This window comes from Carex rostrata, chromosome 16 (assembly GCF_964058835.1).
Source record: "Carex rostrata chromosome 16, lpCarRost1.2, whole genome shotgun sequence".
NCBI lineage: Eukaryota > Viridiplantae > Streptophyta > Magnoliopsida > Poales > Cyperaceae > Carex > Carex rostrata.
Window position 1 is genome coordinate 6071128 of NC_135933.1, and position 24137 is coordinate 6095264.

Genomic DNA, 24137 nt, shown 5'->3' on the forward strand with positions numbered 1-24137 from the left:
CAATGAAATTCCTAATTCCAAAAGAACACGCGTATAAAGACGAAAAAGCCCCTCTCTCCGACCAAAGCGCTGGTCTCTCTCTTCGACTCTTCCTCTCCTCTCTACTCTAGAATCTTTCTAGAATCTCCGATGAAATCCACCAAGGCGAGCGCCATCACTTCTACTCTCTCTCCTCACGCCGAACCTTTCTTCAGTCGCCGCTTTTGTAGCTCTGCTGTTGAGGACAGCTCATTCGTTTCCTCTCCAGTCGACACTTACTACAGCTCTCCATTTCAACCTCAAGGTTTGCAGTATGCTTATACATCCCTCTTTACTTCTTCTTTACTCTTGATTTCTATCCAGTTAATATGAGAAACATATGAGTGTAATGCTTGATACCTGTACAGGCCAATGAACCATTCATAACACGTTTTATAAGCAAACATTTTTACACAAAATTATAATGGAAACGACAAATTGAAAACAAATTGAAAAAAAGTGGTCAATTTTGGTGCTTTACTGGAATGCAGCTGTGTACTCTTATAATTCCCGATACTGGACCTCTAGCACTCCCGACTGAAATGGTACACTTTACAGTTTACATCAACTATATAGATGTCCTACTTTGTAGGAGAAAAGTGGTGCCAATATCCAAATTAGGTATTTGCAATTATGCCCCTGAAATATACATTTTTGCGGACAATTTAGCTTGTTAAGTTGATTATTATTAAGTTTTATTCAATCAATAAACCGTATGTAACCTTTTCACAAACTAATGTGACAGTGTCCTACGCCATTCTCGAAAATTACTACGAGAGTCCATATATCCCATATCATTTTTCTGGCGAGTGGGCCCCAGCTCCAGTCTCTACAAGCCCTTCTCCATCCTATCCATCTCCTAATGCAAAACTTGCCCTATCTCCCTGTTTAACATTAAAGAAACTAGAATTTGCATGTGACCCCACTTCCAAACTCTCTTCAGATGACCCTAGTTTGATCGATTCGCCTTGTTATAAAGGGCGTAACTGGTCTCAAACCACACCGCATCACATAGGGGAGACATCAGCACCACTTCTTGTTACTGTTGAGAAGTTACGAGAGGAGCATAATTTGTCAATTGTAGAAACTCCAATTGCACGCTTGATGGTTTCTGATGAAAAAGAGAAGGGACTTTCTGTGCCTGTACCGGCGGTGCCCCTGGATTCTGGACTTGAAATTGGTTCTTACGGGGGCAATTCAATAAAGAAAAAACTTGATCCTGGTATGCAGGCAGGTACAGTTCAAAATGCATCTTCTGTAAATAAAAATGTGAATAAAAATAATAAGAGAGTGCAAGAAAGCCCCTGCACTATCCACATTTGCACTTTTCAGTATTTTAAAAGGACCATCAATCAATCAAGACCCACAAAGAATTGGTGCAAATAGGAATATTGCTAATGAAATTGTAAGAATGGTTACTAGATTATTTAGCATTTAACACTGTTAAAATCATTCACTATCATAAGAAATTGTCATTTACATTAAAAGAAGGAATTATCAATAACGGAGAACAAAATTAACCTTAATCAAAATAATGTATTATCCATAATTTTTAAAGAAATGTTTGCTAGTATTTTTTCATGTGAAGTTCTTTACTTCAAATTGTTATATTACTAATATCTGCATGCAAGTCTCTTTTTTGTTTCGCAAGGATCAATATTCTCATCCTCATAGTTAATCATATTGCTCAAGTACTATACTAACTATGTTAAAGGTGAACTACTCGGAAGTAATCAATTTTTTTTTTTCAAACAAATTAGGCATGTTTGGCTAATTTTCCAGAAAAGGGCTCTTATGCATTTTTAAATACTGGTAGGGGTATTTGTAATTGTTGACATGTTAAGGTATTTCGAATGGTGCACCAGCCCCATGCTGTGCAATATTATATCCATTTATCCTTTTTTTTTTGTCCTTGTGGTTTGTGTTTCCTTGGACTTTCCTAAAGACAGATGGTTTCTTGGAAGAATAAAACAGTTTCCAGTAAATTATATCTAGGCTAAATTTGTGTCTCAAACTTTGTACCCTTCTCTTTTACATTTATTTAATATTGAATTTGTCAGGTTCTAGCAGAGAAGAGATGCTACTTCAGAAAATAGTTGATCTCTCTGATATGCTTTTACAGATCCCTTCGAATGCTGCTGACCTGGCTCAGGGGAATTACAAGAAGGTAAAGATGATAATTGAAGATCTTGAAAAGCTTATGGAAAAATCTAAAAAGGTGTGTTAAATAGCTCTTATTATTAATAGTACAATATAACTGTCAAATATCCCTCAAAATTCTGTACCACGTCGCCGCATAAACCTTGTGTACCCCCTTGATATGGTTGATTCATACGGAGATAAAAAAATGAATGAGTGCATGTGTACCTTTTGCGGGAGAATTGCAGCACTCGAGGAAGTCCATATATAAAATGTTTTAATCTAGGTATAAAAATTGTGGCTTGATGTTGTATCGGTTGCTTATGAAATGCACCTAATACCTGTTTTCTTCATCAATTAAATTGGCTAACTGGGAAATAAATTCTCCACAGGGTAATCTTAGCAAACATACTAGAGCCTACAGGTTGGATAAGGAGAAAGGCAAAGAACATACTTATTCTCAGGTATATCCTTATATTTGGGCAAATACATGTATCATCTCCCATAATCTTATTATCACAAGTTCTTCTTTGAACATTGCCTCACAAATATTTCGGCCCTTGAGAATTTCCAGAAGTGGTACTTTGAAGATAATGAAGAAAATATAGAAGCAGCTGTATACAAAAACATGTGGATAAATGCTGAACTAGAAAAGTGTGAACTGAAGTACAAACTCCTACATGCTCGCACGGTGGTTGATGCAGGGACCAACAAGTGAGAAAACAATGCCAAAAAAAAATTGAACAGATTTATCGATACTCCTCTTTTTGTTTTAAAAAGAAAGTTGCAATGTATTTTATTTTTTGAGAGAAGTTGCAATGTATTGTTGTACGTGATGTACATGTAGATTAAGAGGTACTTGTAGATATGCTTTTAAAGCAAAATCTGACAACAATATGGAACCGTGAAGAAGTTTTTTCTTGGTTTTTTATTGCTTTCTTTTGCTTATGAAGGCTTTAAACCAGTTTTTATAGCACTACAGTTGTCATGAATGCTATTAAAACAGTTTCATATTTGATCAGTCTAGTGGTTTATGTAAGCTGGTTTCTATAGGACATGCCAATTGCCGCCTAAGGGCTTCTCTCCAAAAAAAGACATGCCAATTGCCAAAGTTGTACTACACAGTCACTAAGTAAATTAAAGGAAGTGTGCACACTAGCCCTAAAACGAATCAATATATAGTAATAGCTTTTAAGCAGAAGACAGAAGCTTAAATTAACCGAAGTCACAAATTAAATGTGGTCAAGCTGGATAAAAAATGATTAAAATTAATATATCCCATAAATGTATATAAAGGAAAACTAACTCAAAGTGAAATAATTTGCATGTGCTTATCATTCTTTAAATTGCAAACATTACTTCTTACACTTCGAAATTTGATCAGAATAAAAAAAGTTTGAAATGATTTCTAAAATGTCGATTTGGAATTGAATTTACATGAGCTAAATGTGCGATCTTGTACAAATATATTTTATTATGAATTTCAAAAGAATCTCAACTTGCATTCAATTTACTTGAAATGCCACGCAACCTTCAATTTAGTATTTGAGTAGAAAAGTGACCAAAAGAGAACAAAACGAACAAGGAAGAGTACAGGAGGAGGTGAAAATTACCTTGTCAGAGAGATAGAATGCCTTGAATCAATCCTCCATGATGCATGGAACGAAGAAACATGGACCATATATATATATATATATATATATATATATATATATATATATATATATGAGCTGGGCTACGATGAGTTGCGAAGTAAAGCGACTATTTTACTTCACGCTCATATTTTGTGATTTTTAAATTCAAAATGTTGATCCGAACCGTTCATCTTGTTCTCCATATTGAAATGTGCTTGGAGACCAAATTTTACATTTTTTGAAATTTTTTTACTATTTATTAAGCAATTTTGAAAGTCGCTGATCTGATGGTTCAGAAAATTTTACTGTTTTTACTGTTCACAGCAAAACAGCAATTTTCAAAAATGCTTAATAAATAGTAAAAAAATTCCAAAAAAATGTAAAATTTGGTCTCCAAGCACATTTCAATATGGATTAAACATCTAATGGTTCAGATCGGTCGTTTGGACTTTCAAAATAAAAATACGCGTGAAGTAGAAACGCGTTTTACTTCGCAACTCACCGTAGTCCACCTCTATATATATATATATATATATATATATATATATATATAGAGGTTGGCTAAGATCAAAGTGGTAGTTCCCGAGCTTTGGTGCTACCAATTCGTTTTTCAATTTTCAAAGTTCAAAACGTCGATCCGGACCGTTCAAGTTGTTCTCCATATTAAATTGTGCTTGGAGACCAAATTTTACATTTTTATGAATTTTTTTACTATTTATTAAGCCACTTTGAAAATCACTGATCCAACGGTGGCTTAAAATCAGAAGCCACCGTTGGATCAGCTGTTTTCAAAGTGGCTTAATAAATAGTAAAAAAAATTCAGAAAAATGTAAAATTTGATCTCCAAGCACAATTTAATATGGAGAACAACTTGAACGGTTCGGATCGACGTTTTTAACTTTAAAAATTAAAAAACGAATTGGTAGCACCAAAGCTCAGGAACTACCACTTTATATATATATGAGTTGGGCTATGGTGAGTTGCGAAGTAAAGCGACTATTTTACTTCACGCTCATATTTTACGATTTTAAAGTTCACAATGTCGATCCGAACACAGCTCAACATGATCTCCATATTGAAATGTGCTTGGAGACCAAATTTTACATTTTTTGAAATTTTTTTACTATTTATTAAGCCACTTTGAAAATCGCCGATCCAGCGGTCCAGAAATTTTTACTGTTCACCCGGATTTTCAGATTTTCAAAGTGGCTTAATAAATAGTAAAAAAAATTTCAAAAAATGTAAAATTTAGTTTCCAAGCATATTTTAATATATATTAAACATCTAACAGTTTGGATCGACTATTTGAACTTTGAAAATAAAGATATTGCGTGAAGTAAAAACGTATTTTACTTCACAACTCACCATAGCCTTACTCTCTCTCTCGATATATATATATACATATATACATATGTACTACACATACATATCTACATATGTACACATACATATCTACATATGTACACATACATATCTGTATGTACGTACATATACATATGTATGTACGTACATATACATATGTATGTACGTACATATACATATGTATGTATGTATATATATAGAGAGGTGGGCTACGGTGAGTTGCGAAGTAAAACACGTTTCTACTTCACGCCGTATTTTTATTTTGAAAGTCCAAACGACCGATCCAAACCGTTAGATGTTTAATCCATATTGAAATGTGCTTGGAGCCAAATTTTACAATTTTTGGAATTTTTTTACTATTTATTAAGCATTTTTTAAAATTGCTGTTTTGCTGTGAACAGTAAAAAACAGTAAAATTTTCTGGACCATCAGATCAGCGACTTTCAAAATTGCTTAATAAATAGTAAAAAAATTCCAAAAAATGTAAAATTTGGTCTCCAAACACATTTCAATATGGAGAACAAGATGAACAGTTCGGATCGACGTTTTGAACTTAAAAATCACAAAATATGAGCGTGAAGTAAAATAGTCACTTTACTTCGCAACTCACCATAGCCCACCTCATATATATATATATATATATATATATATATAGAGGTAGGCTAATAAACAATCGATTGTTCCAAGCCTCCCGTGCAACCAAGTCGTTTTCCGATTTTTAAAGTCCAAATGATCGATCCAAATCGTTAGATATGATCTCCATATTAAAATGTGCTAGGAGACCCAATTTTACATTTTTTGGAATTTTTTTACTATTTATTAAGCCACTTTGAAAATCGCTGATCCAACGGTAGTTTCTGATTTTACTGTTTGGTTAAGCCACCGTTGGATCAGCGATTTTCAAAGTGGCTTAATAAATAGTAAAAAAATTCCAAAAATGTAAAATTTGGTCTCCTAGCACATTTTAATATGGAGATCATATCTAACGGTTTGGATCGATCATTTGGACTTTAAAAATCAGAAAACGACTTGGTTGCACGAGAAGCTAGGAATAATCGATTGTTTATTAGCCTACCTCTATATATATATATATATAGAGATGGGCTATGGTGCATTGCAATGCATGAACCCCCTTATGCATTGCACTATAATCACGGATTTAAAGTCCAAACGACCGATCCGAACCGTTAGATGTTTAATCCATATTGAAATGTGCTTGGAGACCAAATTTTACATTTTTTGAAATTTTTTTACGATTTATTAAGCATTCTTAAAAATTGCTGTTTTGCTGTGAACAGTAAAAAACAGTAAATTTTTTTGGACCATCAGATCAGCGACTTTCAAAATTGCTTAATAAATAGTAAAAAAATTCCAAAAAATGTAAAATTCGATCCCCAATCACATATTAATATGAAGAACAAGATGAACGGTTCGGATTGGTCGTTTGGACTTTAAATCCATGATTTAGAGTGCAATGCATAAGAGGGTTCATGCATTGCAATGCACCATAGCCAATCTCATATATATATATATATATATATATATAGAGTTAGGCTGGGGTGCTATGGATAGCATAGTGGTCTCCCGTGCTACGGCTCAATATTTAAGTTTTCAAAATCCAAACGGTCGATCCGAACCGTTCATCTTATTCTCCATATTAATATCTGATTGGAGACCAAATTTTATAATTTTCTGAATTTTTTAACTATTTATTAAGCCACTTTGAAAATCGCTAATCCAACGGTTTTACTGTTTTGTGCAGCCACCGTTGGATCAACAATTTTGTAAAATACTTAATAAATAGTAAAAATTTTCAGAAAAATGTAAAATTTGGTCTCCAAGCAAATATTAATATGGAGAATAAGATGAACGGTTCGGATCGACCGTTTGGATTTTGAAAACTCGAATATTGAGCCGTAGCATAGAGACCACTATGCTATCCATAGCACCCCAGCCTAACTCTATATATATATATATATATATATATATATATTGGAGTGAGTCTATGGTACTATGCATATTACGATTTGGCACCGTGCTACGGCTCTATATTCGAGTTTTCAAATCCTAACTGTCGATCCGAACTGTTCATCTTGTTCTCCATATTAATATGTGTTTGGAGACCAAATTTTATATTTTTTGAAATTTTTTTACTATTTTTTTAGATTTATTGAAAATCACTGTTTTTGGATGGTCCAGAATTTTCAGATCAAGTGATTTTCTAAATATCTAAAAAAATAGTAAAAAAATTTCAAAAAATGTAAAATTTGGTCTCCAAACACATATTAATATGGAGAACAAGACGAACGGTTCGGATCGACTGTTAGGATTTGAAAACTCGAATATAAAGCCGTAGCACGGTAACAACCTGTAATATGCATAGTACCATAGTACTCACTCTATATATTGTGTTTTATTAACCTCCGCTCCATTGTTTCTTGTCAAATAATACCTCAGCTTTTGAACCCCTACCTTGAAAGCTTGCTTCAGGTCATGCAATGGATGCAAATTCCTTTACCGTTTCGTATTGTACGATTCACAAGGGTTTTTCAATCAAAGAATAAGTTATAACATGATTCAAATGTTGGATAAGATGTCGTGTATGTTAGAAGAATGTTGTGGGCTTGTGGCACGACAATGGATATAAGAAATTAAGTTGATTTACATTGATTTTAACATGGAAATTTTTATACCGTATAACTATACTAGTACAATAGAGTGCCACTAGCTAGTTTTCTATTACTACTAGTACTTTTACCAGTATTGTTAATAATGATAATTATGGTGGTAGTAGCAGCAATTGCCATTACCATTGAGAATGATGGTGATGATGGTGATGATGTTCGCTTTCTTTTATATATCTTGGATCACAATATATATGTAGTTTCGTGCATGAAAATGGCCTTTTAATTTTTTTTTTTATGAAGTCCTAAGATGCAACTAGAGGTAGTTTTTCAAATTGGCAGAATTTCGATGAGTGTCAACTGTGCTTTGTACCGAAATGTTTGTCAAGTAATTATTGCAGATAAAACTCCAATTACACGTACTCTAAAGTACCGAGTAGTGTCAATTGGTTTCTATTATATGCTAGCCGTCTTGATAGTCTATGGTATACTATAAAATTGAAATGACTCACAGTGCTACCTGATCTGGAATACAGATCCCTTTAAACAGCTTGTTTCACATTTAAATGAAAAAAAATTCGTATCTTCTTATAAGAAAAGCACAACTCCATAAGTAGGTTTTGAGATCCTATTCTCAGTATTGTGTTTATTATGATCAATAAAATTACTCAAAAAGAGGTAAATTGAACTCGAACAACTCTAAATTCATGTCAATCTGAAACTCGATTAGACTTAAAATCCAACATGATTCAAATTTGAACAATTCGAAACTCAAGAATGATCCAAATAACTAACAAACCTTAACCGGGCTGGATCCCGAATTAAGAGTTTAAGACTACTCGAAACGAAAAATGACCTGAAGCCGTACAATTTGAAAAATGGACCTAATAATTACCTGATCTGAAATGACCCGAACACTTGAAATGATCTGAAACTTGAAGACCCAATATCCAATCCAATCCTACCCTTCTCGTGACAGCTCAACCCAATGAACATTCAAAGTTAAAATGGCTGAAATCCGACTCAATCAGTCCGATTGCCACGTCTAGCTAGTAGAAGTGTAAAAAGACAATGTATTCCAGCCACATCTAACCATAATTGAAGCGCACAACATAAAACAATAGAAAGGCTGTTAGTTGTCAGCTTAATGACTGTGCTGTAAAGTGTAAATTAAATTAAATCATTGAACAGTAATAGTCAGGCAAAGTAACATAGGTAGATTTTAAGTTTTCAACCAATCAATGGTTGAAAAGGAAATAGAAAATTCACTTGTAATAGGGTTAGTACCTATAAGGTTATGCACTTATGCATCACAAGGGGGTAACATGTGTTTATTGGAGACAGCTTTGGAAAATTAAAGCTCCGCTAAAGGTTAGAATCTTTATATGGTTGTGTTGGCAGAATAGAGTCCTAACGCAGCAAATTCTCACGAGAAGGGGATGTGTAGTTGTTCCGGGGTGTGCTCTCTGTAACGGACCTGGCCTTGAAACTATCCAGCATCTTCTATGGAGTTGTCCCTTTTCAAAGTCGGTGTGGACAGTGCTAACACTACACTTTAACATACCCGTGCTGGCGGCTGTCGGTGCCAGACCGCTAGCCATTTGGTGGAACATAAGGATAACTTTGGACCAAACTAAGAAGCGAGTGTGGGACACACTTTGGGCGGCTGGGTCCTGGGCGTTATGGAAGGAGAGGAACAGTAGGGTATTCTCTCAAAAAAGAAAAATGGTCCATATACTTATTAATGAGTCAATTCTGGATATTTGTCAATGGATGGTTAATTGTTAGGTTTTGGTTTGGCAACGCTTTCTGGATCTCAGATAGAGATTGGGCAAGGGAATACACTGTTCTAATTAGTGTATTATTTAACATTTAATCTAGGTGCGAATCTGTCGCGAGGCTAAACCAGGTACTCCTGGGTTGTAATTATTTTTCTTCTTAATACAATTGTTTATGGCACTTCGCTGTAAACCTTCAAAAAAAAAATAGGGTTAGTAATTTTGTGGTAATTTTAAGCTTCAGTAGCTTGAAAAAGAAGTAATGAAATTAGAATTTATGCATCGAGGTTTCTCCTAGTATTGAGATTTTGGTGTTCCTTAATGAGCAATGATACTACTATTTTGATACAACTCGATGCTAAAAGGGGATGCATCTGCTTACTATAGAACTGGATCTAATTAAATTACTGGTTTAAATACACATTACTGAAGTGCAAACGTATATTCATATTGAAATATTGTCCCACGTACGATAGATGCACATCAATTTATGATGCACGGAAAAATAGAAAATAGTATGTTACGTTTTTGCTTACTTGAAATGAAAGGGAAAAAATGATTGGCAAATGAAAATGAAACAAGTAAATAAGAAGCAGTCTGTAGATTTAAATTTTTTTTATCCAATACTTCGATGGCCATTAGGAGCTTCCCAAGCATCTTTTAGTTAATAATCGCTATTATGATATGCAATCAATTTTGATCAAATCATTCCCCTTTGAAATGAAAAGAAAAAGAAAGTACAAAGAATGACTCCGAATTAAATAAAAAGAAAGAAAAAAAGTAAAAACATCGCTAATCCTCTAGAACAAACAAAATAAAGAAAGAGAAAAAAAGTACATCTAATTAAATTAGGGAAACAAACCAAAATTTTTTTGTTTGCCGCTTTTGAAGCTTGCTCAACTAGATTGATCTCGGTCCCCAGTCCTGGTTATCTCTGCCTCTACCAGTACCATGATCCTCTCTGCCAGAATCTATATTCACCCCAAATAGCCTAACTCTCCTCGTCTCTCTGACGGCTGGTTGCGGTGCCGAGAAATCTAAAAACACATGTGGCGCACTATGCATTGGTCTACCATCAGGCGCTAGTCCCAGATCCGATGGCAGCGATCGATACAGCACCGGCGGGGGTGGTTGGTTATGGTGATAGTCAATCAAGAAGTTACCTCTTCTAATGTCCCGTAAAAACAATACACTGTCACCTGGAGTGAGGTTATTATCTCTGACAAAGCGGCTCCATCCCTTGGTCATGACGTAGCTCTGACTACTTCCCCAGTAGCAGTACCTGAACTGCCATTGCCTGCCTGTGCGTAACTCGGTGAATAGAAGCTCGGTACCTCTTTCAACCGAGCCATGACCTAGGAGAGGAAAACACCGCTCGGCTTGTTGCTTCGGAATTACAAGGCGGTTGAGTTTTCCAACGTCACTAGGGGTTAATGCTTTGTCAAACATCCGCTCGATCTCTCCCTCCCTCTCCACATGATGAGCATGAGAAGCAGCAGTACCAGAATTAGTAGAAGATGAAGGGATTTGTATTGTGAACTGCTGGTGTGATTCTGATTGATCATTTGGTTCCATCAAATTTTTGTTTAGTGCTTGGGAGTGTTTTGCTTTTTGAATTGACAGGAAACTTATTTTCTATGTTCCGTCATGTAGGTCAGAATATGACATTATTTATTTTTTGAAGGGAGGTTTGGGGGGGGGGTCCAAGAATATCAAGCTAGGTTTACATAGAGGTATGAATGAAGATAATGGTGATAGGAATAATGTAAGAAGATATGATTTGATGGTAGACCTGATGAGAAGAGGGGGGGGTATGATACAAGATTCTACCTAGGAGAGTAGAAGGGGTAGTGGGTCCCACATGCAAACTGGCTGGAAGCTTCTTGTGTGGAATATTGTGTGATATATACACTCCATTAATTCGCTGTAGCGATCCATGAGATAAGAGGAAAAGGCAAGGTCCTTTTCTTCACCACTTTCCCCTTTTGTTTGCATGCTTTTGCAGTTTTGCTCCTTTTCGAGATGCAATTGCAAACTCCTCAAATCGTTTGACGGGTCAGATAATTAGGTCTCAAATTAATCCCCTAATTAGTTGTCAATCTAACTCGTATATAATGCTGATCAATAAAAGGCAGCTGCAAGTTCTCTCTTTAGCAAGAGATGCTAATTATTGTTATTGTAGTCTTCTATTTTTTTCCTCCCCATGAAGTTGACTCGCTACACGAAGTGTTATAGTCTATTAGTCGCGTACAACTTTTTCTGGATCTCTTGTATTGGCCCGTACAATAGTAAATTGGTTCTATTTCTTTTTCTTTTTGCTATAATTATTGTTGCTATTTTAATAAGCTACAGGTGATAAGACCACGAAGTTCAAAGCCTGTTTATTGGTCCATGACCTTTAATTGCCACACAACGACAAGTTAAGTGCGATCCGGTTTTACTTTACATACAAAACTGGATTAAATTAATGGATAATTTCAGATATTGATTTTTTAGTCCCCTGATATTTGGTCCCATAATTTAATGTTTATATGTGTGAAGTGGCAATTAAAAGATCCCAATTACATTTGGGGTTAAATAAAAATACCACATGATAATACTTACACCCTAAATATATATGCTACAATCGATGTTAAAAAATCCTGTTGAATAAATAACAATTGAGGTGCTAATTATCATTCAAAAATTGTCTCCTATCTGCTAGAGTGTTTATATATAATTTTATTTATTTTAACTTGTACATAATCCACATTTTAATTGTAGATAATTTATCCTTTTTCAAGTAAAAAAAAGATGAATTTTGGATAGTCGAAATCTTAACAATTATATAAAAAAAAAACTAATTATTGAACTTTGATTAACTTGGAAAGAGGTGGGAATTAATAGCACACAGTGTCAATCCTAATGCCAACTCAGATGAACATCCAGAAGGCAATTAAATATTAAAAAAAAAAACCGGAAAAAGACACACTAGTAGTGTCTTTTTTCATTTTCCTTTTTTTTTCTAGAAGTGAAAAGCAAAATGCCCACTGAAATGTCATAAAAAATAAATTAAAATACAAAGTTTGAATATGCACGAGGATTTTTATGAATGACACTTATGGTGAAAACGGAGTGGAAAATATCCAATCATTATTTAAAAAAAAAATACGGATATTTGTATGGATATAATATAAATATGATTTTATATTTCAATTATCAGTATTCTAATAGTAGATATATACTAAACAATATAGTTTAATATCTATTATGAAAAAAAAAATGTTATTCATTATTAAAATTAGATAAATATTATAAACTTTGATATTTTAATTATATTTATATATTTCTAGAGAAGGGTTCAAATGCACACAAATTTTTGTGCACCCAAATGCACCCTATCTTTCAAATCCTTTTTCTCCATTTTCAAAGTCCGAATAGTCAATCCGAACCATTAGATGCGATTTATATATTAAGATGTGCTTGGAGACCAAATTTTACATTTTTTGGAATTTTTTTACTATTTATTAAATCACTTTGAAAATCGCTGATCCAATGGTCCAGAAAATGTAAAATCAGCGATTTTCAAAGTGGCTTAATAAATAGTAAAAAAAATTCCAAAAAATGTAAAATTTGGTCTCCAAGCACATCTTAATATATAGATCGCATCTAATGGTTCGGATTGACTATTTGGACTTTAAAAACAGAAGAAAAAAAAAAAAGGATTTGAAAGATAGGGTGCATTTGGGTGCACAAAAATTTGGGTGCATTTGAACCCTCCTCATATTTCTAATAAATATTTGATCCGATTTGTATCCCGTATTTGTCTAATATTCAATTTATATATGTATTCAAAAAATAAAAATGAATATGAATATAATTTTATCTCTATCCTATTGACACTCTAACGGTTAAACGACTTTTTCATCATGTTTCTTTTCAAATAAAAATGATCTTAAGTCGTTCGACTTTATTTAGATTTTTGATTTTTGATTTTCACACGAAATATATTTTAGACTAATTCGACAAGTTTTGGACTCCTGAATATTTTATTTTTAAATACATATAGTATTAAGTCATCAAGCTTAATTTAAATATTCACAAAGAATTTTCAATTTAAGTTTCAACCTATGAATTTACATATAAAAAATATTGTCTTAGTTACTAAATCAAAAAATATTTTTCGAACCTTGAATATATTGTTGTTCCATGCTTTACACAAATAAATAATAATTCTATGCTCTATCTTGCGTAACTTAATTGGTTTATACTCTTCTAAAAAAATAAATTGAAATCAAATAGTTTTTTTTTTTCCTAAAATGGAAAACTGATAGATGTCACACTCACACCATATATATATAGGGAGAAGATTAGGATACGTTTAGATGCATTATAAAATAGCTAAAATAGCTACTATCTGAGAATAGTAGATAATAATAGCACTAATCTTAACCTTGAAAAAAATAAGAGCACTAACCTTGATGGTAAAAGAATAGTACTAACTCAAAGCTATTCGGAATAGTTAAAAAGTTGTTTGAATGCATTATTTGGAATAGAGTTTAGAGGAAATGAATAAAATAGAGAATTTGAAACTATTTCTACTTTTTGTTGGAACAGCAGAACAACGCTATTATGTTTGTTCCAAATAACAACTAAGATTGTTTAGATGACTCTAATTTAAAATAACACTGTTATTTTAAAAATTGCACTATCATGATAAGGTAGCACGAAGATGCAAATTTGACATCTGCAAAACTTAATTTACACGTCGTTGATTTTGGTACTTGCATTTCCGTGTTTATATTGATTTCAGTACAGAAATAATTATAATTAAGTGCCTGGATGATGTACTGCTTTTATTCTCGACAGATAATTAATTCGAGATGCGTACTCTTTTCTTTCTTTTTTTTGTTTATTTTTTCATTGCCATTTGACTAGAATAGCAATTCATGATAAGATTCTTAATTAAGAAGTACAATAAATGCATGTCATGTATATTTTAGACATGTCCGATATGTACCAAACAAATTATATATATACTTGACACCCATGCAAACAGCTGCTTAATTTTACACAATAAATGCATCTTAAGTTGACAACAACCACGTCTTAATTTCATTTCTTTATTTTAGTTCATCAATTGTCAACTTGTTTTCAAGTCAAAATGTTGAGCACTGGCTCCCATACTATCTTTTGTCTCTAATTGGCGGTCTGCTACTGTAGTCAAGTGGATCAGACCTACGCGGCATGTTTTGATATTAATGGATGCATGCATGTCACATGATTTTAATATATAATAATATTTATTTTTTGTTGTTGATACCACTGAGATCCCAATAATGGTGAATTTTGTTTAAGATATAAACAGAAACTATCGACATGATCAGTGGTTAAGTAATTTAAAGGGAACGGGACGCATGGTGCATTAAGTAGCGTAACGGAGTAATTAATGAGGTGAATTAAAATAGACTTTTTGGTCAGAGTACAAAGCATCTGCTTAATTGCTAGGAGTGCTGAAGATTTTTTTATCAAATTTGGTAAGACATGTATATAGATAATTTTGTTTGAACAATACAATGGATATCAAATCAAATTCAGTACAATTATATGTGTTGAAATTTTCGTGCCTAATTTAGATTTGACAAGTGATTTGTTATTTTTGTATTCCGCAAAAATATATATCCAGATCGAAAGATCCATACTGGACATCCTCTCTGTTGCCTCTCGGATATTCCGCTCCCTCGTCTCAAATATGCATGCCATAGAACAATTACATGTGCAATAAATTAAATAAAGTTCTTAACAAATATAATTATGCATTAATAATCTTCCGCTTTATACAATTGCACGTTTTAATTATTAGACACTTATATATGTTTACATTTTAACTATATATCTTCTATTCTGTTTAATTGAGATTTACTGGTACCATTTTCGTGATTATACTATCTAAATTTTTTTTTAATGACTTTTAAGTAGACTACTGAAGGAAATTTAAGAAACATATATAATTGTGTTTGTAGGTTTCGTATTATCATAAATTTTTGTGAAAAATAGATTATTGCTAATCTATATAAGTTGAAGACAAATATGCATGTCTGGTCAAAAAGAATTTAGGAAACTTATATACCTAAATTTTTTAGAGAAAATCATTTTCTGGTCAGAAGTTTGAGTGAGTCTATGGTACTATGCATATTACAATTTGGCACCGTGCTACGGCTCTATATTCGAGTTTTCAAATCTTAACGGTCGATCCGAACTGTTCATCTTGTTCTCCATATTAATATGTGTTTGGAGACCAAATTTTACATTTTTTGAAATTTTTTTACTATTTTTTTAGATTTATTGAAAATCACTGTTTTTGGATGGTCCAGAATTTTCAGATCAAGTGATTTTCTAAATATCTAAAAAAATAGTAAAAAAATTTCAAAAAATGTAAAATTTGGTCTCCAAACACATATTAATATGGAGAACAAGATGAACGGTTCGGATCGACCGTTAGGATTTGAAAACTCGAATATAGAGCTGTAGCACGGTAACAACCCGTAATATGCATAGTACCATAGACTCACTCCAGAAGTTTTCTCGAATAATATTTATATATTTATTATTTTTTTATTATACCATGGGTGCATGTGCAAATGTTGGAGAGCAAGATTTTTTACCGATATCTCCAGCAGTTTAACCCATATCCTTTCTAAATTAAACTAAAAATAATAATAGAGAAGTTGCTACAAATCAAATGACTTGTAGCTGTTGGGGAATCATAAAAAGCCAACAGTAGCAACTTCTATTATTATTAATAATAATGAGGTAATCATGTTACCATATTAATCAAATGAGAACTAGATTCTAATTTTTCTGAAAAAAAAAAGAATTTGCTACAGATCAAACATACTTCATATTTAATAATAGTTTATATCGATTTCATACATGATATAACAAAATTTGTGCATGGTTCATGAATATTTTGTCTAGTCTGAATCTTTGCTGATTAAACTGGTCAATTGATTGAATTATTGTTTTATTAATTAATTGTTCATCCTTTTACAGAAGAGCTCAAGTCTCTATATAATATACTTGCAAGGATAGAGTCTAGAGAGAGAGAAGAAGAGGAGTCAAGGGTGTAGTATGCAAATTTCTATTTAAGGTACATGTTACTTTTTAAGGTAAACATTGGAAGCAGCGGAGAAAAGAAGAGAAGAGGACTCACACCCTGTTTGGATGGAGAGTAGACGAAGGAGAGGTGAAGAATAGAAGGAATGGAATGGAATAGAAATGAAGATTAACAAATTTAACATTTTCGTGTTTGGATGGTTAATGAGAGAAAATAAATTTAACTTTTCTTTCCGTCTCATTTCTTATTTGGTTGATTAAAATTTAGAAAGTTAATGAGAAATTTGGTGGCTGTTGTAGGTTTGTGATAAAAAACTTGTATGAGAATTATATTGACAAGATATAGAGTTGAACATTTGTGTTATTTTTTCTAAAAATATTTGCAACAAAATTTTTTTTCCATCCATTACATTCCAAATTAGAAGAGAAATCGATTCTATTAATTACAATGATACAAAGTTAAACATTTCACCTCCAATATAATTTTGTCAACCAAACACAATTTGACGGAAAATTATATTTTCTTTCCATTCCCTCCCTTCCTCTACTCTCCATCCAAACAAGGTGGGCGTGATATGCAAATTTCCCTTGTAATGTGCTCTGGGTCTGGGAACCCGATAGGTGTAGCTCCCACAGAGTGAGTTGTATTATGAATCTCCAACAATCTTATACAAGTTTAATTAATATGCCAAATGCATACGATCCCGTATAAAATTTATTATGTCAAACATGAATTCTTTATAAACTTATGTTGTCAAAGTATGAATCAAGTCATTATTTTTGTGAAACATAAATCTTGTCCATTTGATTTTATATAATCATCTTCATGCATGTTAGCGCTCAAATAATATTAGATTTAGTACTAAATAATTAAAATGGAGATTAATAGAAAATATCAGATAAATGTAATTCTTATAGTTAAGTAATTAAACTATTGCGCGTAAGACTTGTTTATATTTGGAACAAATATCTTCTCAGGTATCGTAAATAAATTTTCTCACTTTACGGTTTGAGATTTACTCTCAACCACTTTAAGATTCAGACTAATACAAGGACAATATTATTGAACTTTGAGATTTGTGCCAAGTTAAAAGAACGGTCTGAATCCTCTAATTATAAAATATTTTCTTTTCAGATACCTAGAAGGATACACATTCTTTGAGATTTACTTTCAGCTTCTTTGAGATTCAAGCTAGCGCACTGAGCCGTATTATTGAGCTTTGAGATCCTTACCAAGTTAAAAAGAACGGTCTATATTCACTAACCGTAAAAGATTCTCTTTTAGGTACCTGGAGCCTGGAGGCCTGATACGGATTCTTATATTTGGAACATGTATACATAATACATCATGCTTCTAGCTAGCAGGCAGTGTCGTCGTTTTATTTTTATATTTTTCTTCATAGAAGTATACAAGCATGTGAACAGGTTAGGTGACACTGTGACAGGTAAATTTTTAATTTCTTCATAGCTTAACCCTGTTGGCTGTTGCACTCTGCATGACGTGTCAGCAAAGTCTTGATAGATGATTCAAATGAAAAACATCCACAGAGATTATTAGCGAATCACAATTTTTCTTTCACTTGTGGGAACGAACTAGTTGCAGTAGATTGCAATAAATAAAATTCAAATATTGTTTTCATGAACAATATGTTGTTGCAATTAGATGTCCATTTGAATGCATGGGCGTAGATATATACTATAGTAAGAGTAAGATTTAGGTGTTATAGATAGCATAAGGCTTTCCGTGCTACGTATTGGTTTCAAAGGTATCTAGAGAGGAGTGAATAGGTTTTTTTTAAACTTTTTAATTTTAATTAAATTATCTAGCATATTTATAAGTTATTCTTGACGCGCGGAAACTCAAATAACTTGAATCTGAATTAAAATATGAAATAAATAAAGTAAAGAGTAGAGTTTAGAGACACTTGACACGAGAGTTGTTTACGGAGTTCGGCACTAACGCCTACATCTCCGGGGCCCACGACCTTCGAGATAGTGTGCCTTTCTTTACCCAATGAGAAAGAAATACAAGGTAGAACCGGTGAATCCTTACAATCTTCTGGGAAGTCACACGGTCCGAGCACGAGCACTAAAGGCTCAAAGGAAACAATCAAAACAACAAGAGTTCAAGGATTGCAAAGGTGAGTGTAAGGCTCAAGGTAGTAATTGATTTGATCACACAATATCACTCTAGGAGTTGTTGCATTGATTGTGAGTATTGAAGTTTAAGTGCACAAGCAACAACGACTTTCTCTAGATCTGAAAATACAAAATATTGAAGTTTGAGGCAGCTAGAGAGCTTATTCAAACTTTGGTATAGCTTCTATTTATAGAGAGCTGAGAAAAATAAATTAGGTGTTACAAAGGTAGGTTAATTTGAACAAATTTGGATTATGAACTGACAACGGTGGCCAACGGTGGGGTACCGTTGACAATGATAGATGACCGTTGCAATGGTCATGCCAACGGTAATCCTCTAGAATGTCGACCGTCAGGTGATGGTTCTGATCGATTTAAACCATCACAGACTCAGTTGAGGATTTATTTATTCCGTTGCAACAGTTCCTGGACCGTTGCAACGGTAGGCTTCACTTAGGTCAATCTCAAGCTTATTTTACCAATTTTACATAGTTATTGTCTTTAATCTTGAGTTAATTCTTATGTTGTCCAATATCTTGTGTTTCATGACTACAATCTTGGTGTTATATTGCAGTTCATTAATTCATCATTGATGTGTATTTATTGAATCTTCAGTTGTCATGAATCTGCACAATGTCTCAGGAAGGAAAACTGTAAAATACAATTTATGTATGTTTTGCAAATCTAGTCAAACAAACAAGTAGAGGGCTCCAAAAGCCAACACTACTGTCTCAATAATCTATCGTATAAACTTCAAACTTTGATCTAAGTAGTCCAGTAAACTGGTTATATAATGAACTTGTAGAATATCAATTTTATTATTTTTGAATTTTTTTTATTATTTTTATGATTTATGAAAGATGACAAAAAATAGTTTAAAACATTGGCAATTTTTTTTTTTTAAGTCATTTTTTACCATCTTTCATAACTCATAAAAATAATAAAAATTGATATTCTACAAGTTTATTTTATAACCAATTTACTGAACTGCTTAGATCAAAGTTTGAAGTATATACAATATATTTTTAAAACCGTAGTACGGAAGGCCTTATACTATCTATACCATCTAACTCTTAAAACATATGTTCAAACATAAATATTTTAAATATTATTATTGTGATTTATTTAAAAGACTGTGGTAGACAAAAAAAAAAAAAAAAAAGGTTGCAAAGAGATGTACATGTCATTAAATATTATTTGAAAACCTGGCAGAATACAGCCTAGACAGGTATGTTGAAAACTTCAGGTAATTGTTTTGCTAGAAGCCACTTGTATTATGCACGTCAGCACTCATAAAGTGTGTGACGTCATCTCATGGGGTTTAACAAAATTAATTGCAAGTGCATCTTTGATTCCTTGACTCATTTTTCAAGGTTAATAAATCATAATTATTGTACCTAGCAATTGGGATAAGAAATAGTGAAATACCACTTAGCAAGCACTACCTGCCAACTCAATTTTTTTAGAAGTCCATTTGGTGAGTTCCATTACTATAACAATATACATATATATTTTCAAGTAATGCGGAATTTTTTTTTCATGCCATTTATAGACACTTTGAACAAATTTCATAGAAATCTCAATTCCAATGCAAAAAGTTCATTGAGGCCTAATTTTTTTTTTTTTTGCTACAAACTTTCATGAATATGCAAGTTCATACAGATGATTTTATAATTCCATGCTCATACAAAATATATATTTCATACAAATAAAAAACTGCCAAACTGGTCCGATAACGTTTTTATTTTTATTTTTAACAATGAAACCCATCTCTTCAATTTAATGTGCGCTTATAAGTTTATTGATATTACTCAGAGATTTATTTGCAAATGAAATTAAATAATAAGAACTAAAATCATGTGAAAGAGGTTAGATAATCAATATCTCTAGGCATGATTGTGTACAGCTAAAGAAGGACTAAAATTTTTTAGGTCTCGCTTATTCCAAACAATATTTTACTAAATAATATTATTTTGCCAGTGAATATGCATTATTAATAAAATTAGAATCGGTGTTTGTATTTCACAGCGAATTCGATAGTTATGGCCAAAATATTTTAATTAAATTTTGTGGATTTGACCGATGGACGATTACATTTTATAATATATTTTATTTGATTTTAATCCATATTACTGCCTCCCTGATAAAGTTTCTCAGTAGTGGCTCCAGTACAGCCTCATTTTCTCATAAATAGGAGATTAGTTTCCATATCATCAACATTTCTAATTAATATTTATTCGGAAGTCTATATTATTTTTTATATTTATATATCATCAAAACATGGCTCTAAATTTATATAGAGAGTTAAAAATGGTAATAATCTCATCTTTAAAGTGAGTTATAACACCAACTTCAAAATTTATTGGATCGACTTCAAACGGTGAATCTAAACTGTTCAAACTGATCTAATTCATTAGTTGTATATTTACATGCAAAATTTATATATTTTTTTACTTTATTTAGTATCAAGTCAAGCAGTCAATTGTGGGAGTTTTTAAGTTAATTTTAATGCATTAATTTTTTAATATTTTTGATTGCTTGACTTGATACTAAAATAACTCAAAAAAATATTTTTTTTGCATGTAAAAATCACTCGTAAGGTAAATTGGTTTGAAAGGTTTGGATTAGTCGTAAGTACATCCAATAAATTTTGAAGTTAGTATGACATAACACTAATATTATACTAGCGGGATTCCTTTATAATGTGTATCTCACTAAAAAAAGTGAACTTTAATTAGTTCATTTGTATTTGATAATTTCAAATAAATAAATAAAAAAATGGTGACGGCTTATATACCGTTTGATATGCACTTAGGCATGGGCCTAATCCAGGCCCATTAACCTCCTCCCCCCTGGGTTTTGCAAAGAGGGAAACAACCCACTAGTCATATTTGCTTAGCCTGAACAAGAAAGCTCGTTAGAGGCCCAAAAACCCGTTGACATTTTTTACCAATTCGGAAAACAATATACTACCCCTCAATCCTCATATCTTCTAGTATATATATTGATATACTGCTCAATATACTGTGAATAGGCTTTGTTGTGTAATTAATGAATAAATAAGCTATAATAGACCCGGTACCACATACACTGTTGCAAGAGTAGTAGTCAGTGATCCTTATCCTTGAGTGGTCCCCTGAGGAGAGGTATGGATCAATACACTTTGGGTTTTGGGTTTGGTTTGTTTTCTGGTGGTAAGCTATGAAGTTGAATTAGGCGAATCTAACTTTGGTTGTTCTATGATTCCATCTTTATTCCTTCTAACTCTCAAGTCAAATACGTTATTGTATTTAACTCGCAGTGCTATGGTAATACTGAAGTTTTGACTCGCACATCCATGCACCATCAATATATAATACCAGCAAAGCATAATAAAATCTTCAAGTCTTAGTTAGTGGCTTAGTGCACTTCATTATTCTTTTTTTCTTTTTTGATTAAAGGATCCCGGGACACTCGAACATCTTTTGATTACTTTTTGCAAGAATTGGATCTGCGTCTCTCGGTAGAACAAATTTATGATCCTCCTTTCCTCCTCTTGACAGAAAACAAATTTACAGTCCCGCGATTTTGTCCCAACTTATGATGTATGCATTGTGGAAGTGACTATCAAGACTATATTTGTATACCGTACAGAATTAGATTAACTTACTGATATAGGAGGGCTTTTTTGTTTTCATGTGTGAACTTGTCTTAATTTTTTTTACTTATCATAAACTTTCAATTACCGTCAGAATATGCATGGCTAATTGTAAAATTACTATGTGCGTCGGAACAGAACCAAAAAATTGAGATAGAGGGGATGAATAAATAAGTGTTATGTAATTCATTTTATGAGAGAGGCTACTTGTTGGTACTATTTGTATGTTTTATATTAGTATTATTGTTAGGATTCTTTTGGTAAAAGAGATATTAAAGAAAGATGAGGGACTAAATAGAATATTGTAAGCTCTATATAAGCCCAAGAAGCTCTTGAATAAAATATCAATTCAATTTGGCTCAAAACAACTTGGTTTCAGAGCTCTAACCCTAGTGGGTTCCTGTTCATCGCCGCTACAGTACTTCCGCTGCTACAGTACCCGAACCCTCTGTTTCTCTCTAGGCCGGTTCTCTCTCTTCTAGGGCTGGCCACCACCTAGGGTTTGGATTTTTTTTTTTGGGGGGCCTAAAGAGATATGGAGAACAAGATGAACGGTTCGGATCGACCGTTAGAATTTTAAAAAAATTTAAAAAAATAGTAAAAAAGTTTCAAAAAATGCAAAATTTGGTCTCCAAACACATATTAATATAGAGAACAAGATGAACGGTTCGGATCGACCGTTAGAATTTGAAAACTTGAATATAGAGCTGTAGCACAGTGCCAAATCGTAATATGCATAGTACCATAGACTCACTCGTTAAATAATATGCATGTACTGTAACGAGGGACATTTAAAAAGGAAAATTCATCTTCAGACAGTATTCCGTTATGCTTGGAAGTTAGATAAGGGTAGAAAGGGGCAATGTGTTAAAAAAAGGAAGGGGTTTAGATTAGAAATAGGCTGCTAAAAGTTTCATTAACGAGAAGCCGGTGGTACTTATTTTTGTTCTTTAAAAGAAAAAAAAAAGGAATTATGACAAATTAATGTGTGCATAGAAACTAATATTTAGTAGCCAATTCAAAACCAGCATTTATGCCACTGTTTTAGACAATGTCCTTCGTATAAAAAGTCGTAGATTCAAAAGTCGAATAGAAGATTTCTTTGTGATATTTAAAATTGGATGGCTAAGAGAAGTAGTTTTTGGTCTATTGACAAAGACAATACTCTCCGTGTGAGAGGTTACAGGTTCGAAATCTAAAAGACAATCATTTGTAGATATTAAATAATTGGATGACAATTGACGTCCAACCTTTACTAAAAAAAATTGGATAGCTAAACTCCCATCTTTATCTAAATAAAAGCCAATCGTTTTGTAATCATATTCGGTGTCAACATATATAACTGTAACTAAATATTAATCTAATGGAATGTAAAAATTGTATAATAAATTGTTAATCTTAATTAGTATCAGATATGAAGTGTCCAGTGTCAGCATTTATATATTTGTGTAAAACTATAACAAAATCCAAATCTCGATGGCGCGCTGTCGATCTTTTTTGCGATGAAAATTTGAAAGATAAAAGTCAATCTCTCTTAGTTTTTGCTTTCTCCTTGTATCCATTGATAAAAATAAATGTGCCGGAAAATCACTTGAAAAAACTTGTATTAAAATTATTTAACTGCTGGTACAAGCTGTGGTACCGAAGATCTAAAGCCACACATGCAGGTACAAAGACATTTCTAATAGGTACTACATAAGATCAGATGAAT

At 32.7% G+C, this 24137-nt stretch overlaps 2 protein-coding genes across 5 annotated transcripts; one reads left to right on the plus strand and one right to left on the minus strand.

Annotated features, from left to right (window-relative positions):
* Positions 1–3088, plus strand: LOC144567598 (uncharacterized). Of its 4 annotated transcripts, XM_078317763.1 has the most exons (5): positions 1–283; positions 764–1252; positions 2079–2236; positions 2550–2621; positions 2732–3088. In XM_078317763.1, exons 1-5 carry the CDS (start codon positions 130–132, stop codon positions 2873–2875), a joined length of 1017 nt encoding a protein of 338 aa, XP_078173889.1. In that variant the 5' UTR covers positions 1–129; the 3' UTR covers positions 2876–3088. The 4 variants fall into 4 exon arrangements, with proteins under 4 accessions (XP_078173889.1, XP_078173893.1, XP_078173891.1 ...); XM_078317767.1 differs by lacking the exon at positions 2550–2621; XM_078317765.1 differs by having other exon boundaries at positions 764–1240; positions 2550–3088.
* Positions 3089–10193: 7105 nt separating this feature from the next.
* On the minus strand, positions 10194–11350 carry LOC144567599 (B3 domain-containing protein Os03g0120900-like). The gene has a single exon (XM_078317768.1). It carries the CDS (start codon positions 11128–11130, stop codon positions 10456–10458), a length of 675 nt encoding a protein of 224 aa, XP_078173894.1. The 5' UTR covers positions 11131–11350; the 3' UTR covers positions 10194–10455.
* Positions 11351–24137: the final 12787 nt, after the last annotated feature.

Coding starts and splice junctions, on each gene's coding strand:
- LOC144567598 (XM_078317763.1), top strand. CDS start 130: ATGAAATCCACCAAGGCGAGCGCCATCACTTCTACTCTCTCTCCTCAC. Junction 284..763: donor CTCTCCATTTCAACCTCAAG/GTTTGCAGTATG, acceptor CTAATGTGACAG/TGTCCTACGCCATTCTCGAA. Junction 2,237..2,549: donor TTATGGAAAAATCTAAAAAG/GTGTGTTAAATA, acceptor AATTCTCCACAG/GGTAATCTTAGCAAACATAC.
- LOC144567599 (XM_078317768.1), bottom strand. CDS start 11,130: ATGGAACCAAATGATCAATCAGAATCACACCAGCAGTTCACAATACAA.